This window comes from Gavialis gangeticus, unplaced genomic scaffold (genome assembly GCF_001723915.1).
Source record: "Gavialis gangeticus isolate Ggan-Ray unplaced genomic scaffold, GavGan_comp1, whole genome shotgun sequence".
Taxonomy (NCBI): Eukaryota; Metazoa; Chordata; order Crocodylia; family Gavialidae; genus Gavialis; species Gavialis gangeticus.
Window position 1 is genome coordinate 146,400,954 of NW_017729024.1, and position 9,735 is coordinate 146,410,688.

General features: G+C 46.0%; 1 protein-coding gene across 1 annotated transcript in view; it reads right to left on the reverse strand.

Moving 5' to 3' along the window:
* The window catches only part of SNX18 (sorting nexin 18), a gene marked incomplete at its 5' end in the record, with an annotated part of 41,575 nt that extends 31,843 nt beyond the window's left edge, over positions 1–9,732 (reverse strand). Inside the window, one exon of the mRNA XM_019518264.1 lies at positions 8,736–9,732. Within this exon, the coding sequence (XP_019373809.1) occupies positions 8,736–9,732 (997 nt within the window). The remainder of the gene's footprint in view (positions 1–8,735) is intronic.
* Positions 9,733–9,735: the final 3 nt, after the last annotated feature.

The window sequence follows — 9,735 nt, forward strand, 5'->3', positions numbered from 1 at the left end:
GAGCACCTCTCTCATGCTGATGCATGAGACTCAGATGTGCGGCAGAAAATTTTCCAGTGCTTTACTTTTCCGTGGGTAATTTGCCATTTCTAAAAAGTCAGTTTCATAAAAGCTCATTAGTAACAATGAATGGATGCCACTACAATATTAGGCAAGCTTGGCAGTATGAATGCCGCATGCCCCCAGAGGCTGGGGGGGATGGGGGGGGCGAGGCACAGCAAGCTCCCACAGGTGGCAGCAGTAAGCAGGGAGCTCCCGCAGGTGGCCACAGCACGGTCAGCAGCAAGGGGCAGGGGGTGGCAAGTGCTGACCAGCAGTTGGCAACCACCCACAGACACTGTCAGCAGTGTCCGGCAGCAATCGCGGACCTCCCACAGATTCCGCCGTAGTGTTAGCAGCACCTTTTCGCAGGGGGTGCACTGCCACGCTCAGGGGGTGCACGTGCACGTGAACCCATGTGCACCCCCTACAAGTCTCCAATGGGAAAAGCTACATTGTGTTGGCTGCTAGAGTGGACTGAAGTTTATTCATGTTAAATATTGGTTTCCTCACAATTTTGAGGAGGTCCATCAGTGCTGGGAGCATCAGGGAGGGTGGCAGAACAGGAGATCCTGGCATTAAGAGCAGTGCCTATTGATGCAGCTCCCTTTGCTCTTCAGTGGTGCTATACAAGGGCTCCTTTTGGGATGCTGTTCCCTATGGCAGTAAGTAGAGGGGGCAAGGGAAACAGTTTGTGACATCTGCTAAACCAAAATCTAGGGGTGCACTGATAAAGATTTCTTTTTGGCCGATGCCAATGGCCGATAACCATCCGACTGCTGATAGGCAGCACGGCAGCATGGAGAGCAGTGTCTGGACACTAATCTGTGGGTGGGGGGGGGAGGGGAAAAAGGAGTGTGTGGAGCCAGTAGCTCCACACCGCTGCACACACCCCCGAGTGAGGCATGAGGGATATGTGCCCCCTGGGATTTCTGTGTGGGGCGAGGGCCCACTGTGAGCTTGGGGCCAGGGGCTGTGTCAGCCTCTTCCCAGAGGCAGGGTGGGGCTGGGTTGGGTGGCTACAGGGAATTTTGGGGTGGCCATAACCCACCCTGTAGCCGCCCCACTCTTGCCTGCCCCCAGTGCGGTACTGGCCCAGGCCCCCACTGGGAAGAGACCAGCGCAGCCCCTGGCCCCAAGCCAAGGCAAGCCGCCCTTGGCCTGCATGCAAATCCAAGGGGCACATGCCTTCCTATGTTTCTGGTGGTGTGTGCAGCGGTGGGGAGACACCTCCCCTCCACCCCCACCCCCCAGCACTCCCCAGAGAAGCCACTCATAGCTCCATCACGCGCCATGCTCGGCCCCACCCCAACTGGGCAGCACCTGCCCCTGCCCCAGCCCCACTCCTTCCATCATCATGGGGGCCTTGATCTGCCTCCTCCACGTCCCTTCCCCACCACAGACTTACCGCTGGATATGGCTCTTCATGCTGCCAGGCTACATTCCTGGCCACATGCATGCATGTGGCATTGATCAGTGACATTATCGGCTACAACTGGCCAAAAAAACCCAATCACTAATAACGTCAATTTTCCTTTTTTTGGTGCTGATCTGATATGGACTGATATATCAGGGCACCTCTATCAAAGCCATTTGCTTCCCATTATTTGGCTCCACTGCTGCCCCGAGGTGAAAGACTGAATGTGCTCTACATCAGCATGGCTGCTCTAGGGAGCCATGGAGACGGGACACCAAAAAGGCTATGATCCCTGCCAAAGGATTAGATGGAAGAGGTGGTGGAGGTGTAAACTTCTTGTATCTTTTAGTCACCTTACCCACTATATTTGTTCTTTATTGGAGCTGTGGATACTGCTGTCCCTCAGAAGGGAGAGCAAAAAAGTCAAAACAAGTTTAAGTTTAAAAAATCAATCAGTTGAGCATAGCTCATTCTGTAGGGAGGTTTGGGCCATCCTGCATATGTGGCAGCGGAACAAAACTTACTGTTCCTTCAAGGGGAGGGAGAAAACTATCCTACTGCCAGATCTGGGTCAACCCTAAGCTGCAAGCAATTTTGAAAACCAAGATTAAGGACCATTCTGTAATAGGACATTCTTTGACCCCCCCCCCACACACACACACCAAGATTAAGGACCATTCTGTAATAGGACATTCTTTGACCCCACACACACACACACACACACACACACACCCCCACCCACCCACCAAGATTAAGGACCATTCTGTAATAGGACATTCTTTGACCACACACACACACACGCACACTTGTCAGACCTAGAATACAAAGTTCCCATTTACCGCAAAAAAGACAAACAACAATGAAAACTTCCACCAGTTTAGAACATGCCAGCCTGCCGTAACTACAAAGGTTGCCCAACCATGATGTGGTCACATGTCTGGACGTTAAATGAAATCACCAACTCCTCATGCTGTACTATCGGGGGCTAGCCTGCAGGCTGGAGCAAGCTCTGAACTGATGACCTAAAAACGAAAAGGCTCCGTTTTCCCTTATCAATCGTATGAATCATCCAGTATAAGAAAATGCAAAAGTACTTTCAACTGTTATTTAAAAACAATATGGCATTAACAAGAAAGGTAAACAAGACTCAGTAGAACATATTTGCTATGTTTTGTTCCATTCTGCTGGGGAGACTGTGCTGTGTGTTGGACCAAGTTTGATTTGAATTTTTCTGTGTTAGCATTCCAGACACTGTGTTGTTTTTAGCTGTGCAATTTATAAGAAGTAATATGCCAGCTGGATAGGTTAATATAGTCTGTGGGCATTAACTTGGCATTTTAACAACCTAAAACAAGGACAGTGTTTCAGTCTTTACTAGGACCTTATTATGCCTTTATAGTTCAACTTTACATTATTTTAAAGGTGACTTGTAGAGATAAAGAAGTTTGGGCTTTTTGGTTTGTTTTGGATTATGTGTTTACCAGGGCTTGAAAGACCTCTCTGTTTCATAAGATTTACAATTTAGGTATACTGGTAATGTCAAGTCTTCTTATCCCTTTTTTGATGGCAGTCTTTCTTGGATTAGTTGGAGCTCTTTCAAGTTTAAATAATGGGTAAAGTGATGAATCCTTAATAAAGAACTATTTAAGCTGAATAGGTGTTTAGCAATTCATACTGCATACACTTTCTATCAATCCAGTTTTACTTCTTTGGTAGCTGCAATGCAGCACTACAACTAGTTCTCTGCTTGTTCATAGAACATTCCGAAGTAAGCAGGACCTAAACCCCAAAGACGACAAAAACCCCCTCAAGAAACAACCCCTGCCATGCCTTTCTTATACATCAAAGAACAGCATATAAAGATACCTCCCTACCAACCCCCATCTTCTATTCCTTAAAGAGACCTTTACCAGTTTAGCAACATCAGGACCCAATCCTCAATACCCTTAATGAACATGCTTAACTTGAAGCATGTGAACAGTCCCACTGATTACAACTCCGACTATTCAGTGACCTCAAGTCAAGGGCAGGTTTGAGTGTTTGTAGCACTGAAGCCAAAAAGGTCAACAATTTTCAAAATTAAATTTGAAAACTGGTTTAGAATGACAGACCACCAAATCTTCTCCTCATAGCTAAAATATTGCTTGTAAAATTATTTAGCTGCAATATGAAATATTGTATTGCAATACTGATTGTGACCCTGCTTTGATTTAGAATAAGGCTATTTGATTGATCCTAGTGCCAGTTTTAATTCTTTTAGTATTTCTTCATTATTGGTTCAGTCATAGAATCATAGAAAATTAGGGTTGGAAGGGACCTCAGGAGGTCATCTAGTCCAACCCCCTGCTCAAGGCAGTACCATCCCTAGCCAGGTCTTAAAAACCTCCAAGGATGGAGAGTCCACAAACTCTCTGGGTAACCTGTTCCAGTGTTTTACTACCCTCCTAGCGAGAAAATTCTTCCTAAGATCTAACCTAAACTTCCCTTGCTGCAACTTGAGACGGTTGCTCCTTGTTCTGTCATCTGTCACCACTGAGAACAGTTCAGCTCCATCTTCTTTGGAACCACCCTGCAGGTAGTTGAAGGATGCAATGAAATCCCCGACTCAGTCTTTTCTTCTCCAGACTAAGCAAGCCCACTTCTTTCAGCCTCTCCTCATAAGCCCACTAACTATTTTTATTGCCTTCCACTGAACACCCTCCAATTTGCCCACACCCTTTCCATGGGGGGGGGCCCAAAACTGGATATAGTACTACAGATGTGGCCTCACTGGCATCAAAAAGAGGGGAATAATCAGTTTCCTTGATCTGCAGGCAACGTTCCTACTAATGCAACCCGGACAAAGGAGAAGAAGTTGATGTCATATATTTAGATTTCACAAGTTTTGCTTTGAACAGTTCGAGGTACAGTTTCCCAGAAACCCTTGCACCTATCTCCTTGAAACCTGGCAGGCTTCGTGGCCTCAGCAGGAGCTACCCACCCTGAAATTTTCATCTTAATCAGGCAAGAAATTACATAGTTATAGGCATTTCAGTGATTCCCCATTATATCCTACAGCCGAATTACTAAAACAGAGTCGAAACTCTGAAACAGATTTGGCCTAACTGAAACCACACAGTGGTCCGAAACACTGAAACGAATCACCATCCTCCGAAATGGCTGAATTCAAAGCTGAAATGAAACATAGCTGTTTCACACAGCCCTACTAAACAGTCATAGCTCTTTCAGTCTTATCTCGTAAGTTATGCTTCCCAGATCCCAAATCCTTTTTGTTGCTCTGCACTGGACTCTTTCCAAACTGTTCACATCCTTCTTGAAATGGGGACCCAACACTAGATACAGTACTCTAGGTGAGGCCTCACAAGTGCTGAAGAGATGTACGTAACAGCCTTTCCATACAGCACCTTCAGCTGTTCAGATCCTCAAAACTTCTGCTCAGATACTGCCTAACCCTGGAGGTGCCCAAGCCCCTCAGTTTAAAGCGTAATAGAAGGGAAGTTCAATTCACATAACATGGCAAATGGCTGAAACTGGTTTAAGTCTGATATACTCCGTTCCACCAGGTTTAACTGATTTGGGTCAAACTGGTTTATGAAACTTCTGTCCCAGATCCCTTCCTGGTTTAAGTTAAATCAGGGTTCCCCCTCAGCATCGTTCAGCCCTGGGCTTGGCTGTCCTGTCTGTTCCAGCAAAGAAGGGTTGCAGGGGGAAGAGAGAGCCAGGGACTGCCCGCCTCCCCTCCCCCTCCCCAGGCAAACCCCAGCTGGAGTCTGGGACCAGGGAGGGGGGTTAAACCCCACTTCCCCTGAGTGCAGAGCTGCCCTGCTAAAAACTTACTGAAAGTTACTGCTGGCTGCCATTGTGGACTGCAAAGGCCAGATGCATGTGGAAGCAGGAAGAGGAAGTGATCAGCAACCCTGCAGAGTCCTGCTTCTCTGATTCTCAACTGTAAATCCCAGAGACCTCAAAGGCAGCAAAAAGAGGAAGTGAACACACAGTCCTTGCTAGCTACATGCCAGAGAGCAGTGCTCTAGTGCCCCCGCAGCTTCTGGCCTGAGCCACTGTAGGCATATGGTTGTGTTTCCCGAATCAAAAGTGAACGTGTGTCAAGTTGTTTCTCAATTTAAGCTCTGCAGCTTAGATTAACCTGCAAAAACGGAATCGATTTCAGCCGTTAGCTTTTTGACTGTCTGCACATAGCCAGTGTGTCTGCATCTGGGAGTGTGAACAACTACCCACATCCTGACCATACTGAGACACTCAGCAACTGAGTCCCACTGAACTTCTCAAACAAAGTTTCCCCTTTTTATTACATGGCAGGGTCCATTTCAGTAATTGCTGGACTAGGTCTTACATGAAATCAGATATGCCTTCCACAAAACACACCAAAGAGGAGGTGATACCAACTCTCATGTGGGATGTAAAAGAACCAGGTTTAAATCATTCCTCTGGTTAAGTTGGAGTAGAGACTAAAACCATCCAAGTCTATAGGGAATTCAAAGTGGTGGGGGAGCTGCCTCAATCTCTCCTGCTGAAGTGTATTCCATTCTGCAGAAAATATTTGAAATATTTATTGAGCCACAGAAAGAGTGAAAACATGGTAGAGAGCCTGGTAATTATCACCTTCACTCAGGAGACCCAAATTCTAGTCCTTTCTCCCAGGAATAGTTTACACAATATAGAAGTACATCAACAGAATACATTAAGAGCACTGAACTTGAGAATATTTTATATCCAGGGTTGAGGGTACTCTTCTGGAAGGTATACCTTATTCAAATTCAGGCAGAGGAAGGATCTAATACCAACTGTCCCACATCCCCAAGTACTGCATTAACTGCCATCCTATTGGGCTGGTCAGCACCATCATTTTGTGGCAAAAGGCTGAGCTGGCTTAAATGCTTAACTCCAGAAAAGCATTCGTGGATGTAAATCCCAAATACAGAAAGCTGCTTATCTATGGCCAAGAAGACTCTTTTTGTGGGACACATTTGGCATCAGTCTCTCTAGTGCAAAAGGAGCATTACAAAGGTATTCAAATCTATCCCATATGCAGACCTCTCAACCTGCAACATATGCACATTCTTGACCTAACAATTATAGTCCCCACATTTTCCTAAATGTCACATAAATGGATGTGCAGACAGAGAAGTAGGAGGCGGCCTTGCACTAAAACCTGCATCCCAAATTTCTGTGTACAACAGTTTGTCTAGCTGCAGAACAACAAACAGTGGCACGAGGTAGGAGACTACAATCTCCACCTGCTTGTGTATGCTTTAGGCACAATTACTCCCACTTTTTTGCCCAGGGCTAGTTTTGAAGGCTACTGAAGAAGAAGAACAGAACCTCCTTCAGGCAATAGTTTTTCTTGATACAATCCAAGTGTAAGTGTGGAAGAAATTAGCGTATGAACCTTTTTCACCTTACCAATGTGTCTACTGGATCACTTTAAAGGGAAGTTTTTGGGAGGGTTTATTAGAAGAGGAATGTCCACGGTAAAAGGCAAAATGCAGAGGAATGACATTATATTTACATTTCACAGACAACCTGCTAACACAGACATAGATAAGATTTTGTTGGGCAGGTATGATATACAGGCAATTCTTTTATACTGGCAGCTTTCTGTACTTTGTTGATTATGATACTAAAGGGACACAGGTAGCCTTAAAAAAAAACCCTGTGCTGTCAGAATATCCTGTTTAAATTGTTTTCCACTATTAAAAGTTATTTTAGCCAATTTCCTATAACACTAAAAATTAATTCCTCATGTTAGTTATTAATCACTCTCATTATTCAATGCAGAATGCTTCATTTTAAAACTCACCGTTTCCTAAACAAGTGACATCACCAGGGTCAGCCTCCTCTCACTTTAAAACATCTTGCATACATTAATACTACTATACACTGTAATCCATAAACTAAAAAAAAATACCACCCCCAATTCTCCTTTAAGTAATGGAGAAGGGTTGTTTACCTAGCAGAAAAACAATCAGAATTCATCATATGAAAATGTATCTTTCATGAAGTTTACAAGCATAACAATGAAAATTACACTTCGTTGTAAAAGTATTTTACAGTTATGCCTGTGAACACTGGCTCCTCACATTTTCTCAGAAATCTGTGACTCATTCATCAGCACCTATTTCACAAATACCTACCCGTTTCAAATCAACTAATTTTGCCTTAAATTTTGAAAGACAGTTCTGCAAACAAAAGCTGTGAGGCATGTCACATAAGAGCAAAGTAATGGATGCCTTTTTCTTCCCCTGTGAGTGGCAAGTCAAGCCTTCATTATATAACTAGATAGATGATTGATGAATTGAGACACTAGGATGAGCACTTTAACTTTACAACTGGGAGCCTTCCACATACAATTTAACATTAAGAACTTATATTTATGTGGAAGGTGTCCTTGGTCTTACAGTATTCTTTCCCTCCAGTGGATCCTAAAGTGTCTTGCAATAGTCAGAACTTCAGAAACACTGCTACATCTCAGATGGACAATGGCAAGTAGAAGAAAAGAATAAGAGGTGAACAGAAACCTTTATGCAGCGAGGGAGAGAAGAAATTTTAGCTGGGGACACTGTAGCAAACTTATTTTTACACAAGTGTCACAAGACTTTGATTGTCCAGCTAGAGTAGACAATACCACAGCATGTTCAAGACCCAAAACACTTTCATAGTAAAGCACATGTAGTACAAGGTTACACAGAGAAACCTCAAGCAGGTTGCCTAATTCCTCCTCCATGTCAGTTTCTCCATTTGAAAATGAGAATAATAATATTTCTAATTGGATTGTTCTAAAGGTTGCTTTTAAAGTGCCTCCACAGGATGGGATGAAAGGAACATTAGGCATATTACATTCTCAGGCCGTTTCAAACCGATTCTTTAATAGACGAGATAGATTATTTTAAGATAATAATGCTAGGAGATACAAGAGTAATAAGAGATGATTTTGTATCACTTCATCTTCCAGCCTTTCATAAACATACTCATTAACCTTTCACATATGGCAAGTACTTATTCCCATCCTAGAAACAGCTAGAGAAAGACCAATTTAAGGCCAGATGTTAGTAGAAATGATTGGATCTTTGGTACAAAAATGAAACTTCTGAACCACCCTGTTTTGCATTTACCAGAAATGTAGCAGGATACAGCGCAAAGCCAGCATAAGCAAGCATCAGAGCTGGAAACAGAACAAAGTTTCTGACCCCCATATTTCTGCATATCTGTATACGAAGACCCTGATCTGCATCGCAAAGATAAGATATGAGGACGTTACCTTTCTGGACGTGGATGATGTCTGGGAAGTTGGCCAGATGCCCCTGATACAGTGCTAACAAATCCATCACAGGGTCAAGGTCCTGTCGGGGCTGCTCTGCAAAAAGTTCACCGATGGTGTCATAGGCGTCCGCTGTGAAGGCAATGGCTTGGTTGAGGCCGGCTGAAAAGGCCTGCTGGTCCAGCTCAAAGGCCTGGCTGAGGCACTTGAAGGAGTGCCCTACCTTCTGGTACTCCTTCTTGAAGCCGGTGACCTGCTTGCGGGCGAACTCGTTGGCCGTGTGGTTGAGCTGCAGGGCGCTCTCGTCCATTTTTTTGGTGAAGGTTTTGAAGCCTTCCACCTGGCTCTCCACCTCCTGCAGGTCCAGAGCAGTGCCAGGGCCCGCAGGGACGCTGATAGCGAGGAAGAAGTTGGCCCCCACCATTTCGTCCCTCTCGGCCTTGCGCTTGCCCTGCTTCCAGGCCTTCTCGTCAGTGCTGGGGCAGGTGAGGAAGTGCTGGAAGGCATCGCACTGGGCCAGCACCGGGTGGCTGCACATGTGGTCCATCCACCAGGCCAAGCCCTTGCGGCGCTTGGAGATGAAGTCCTCCTCGAAGCGCCCGGTGGCCTGCTTCTCAGGCAGGTGGGGCACCGAGATGACAGGGAACTTCTCGGCCAGGCGCCCATAGAGCCAGTCGAAGTGCTTGTAGCGCCGGTGCACCTGCTGCCCCGTGTGGCTAGGCACCAGCTTGTAGGCGATGTAGCTCTTCATGCCCTTGAACTTGGTCTGCTTGGTGGGGTCCTCGATGGAGCACTGGAAGGGGTAGGGGTTCTCCTGCCACTCGGGCCCGCGCCCGCCCAGCACCACGCACAGCTTGTCGCCGTCCTTGACGAAGCCCGACGCCTCGCCCAGCACGAAGGCCTCCCCGCCCGACTTGACGAAGGTGGAGAAGCGGTTGAGGTTGCGGCTCACCGTGGCCGAGCTCTTGGCGCCGCCGCCCGCCGGGTGCTGCGCGGGGCC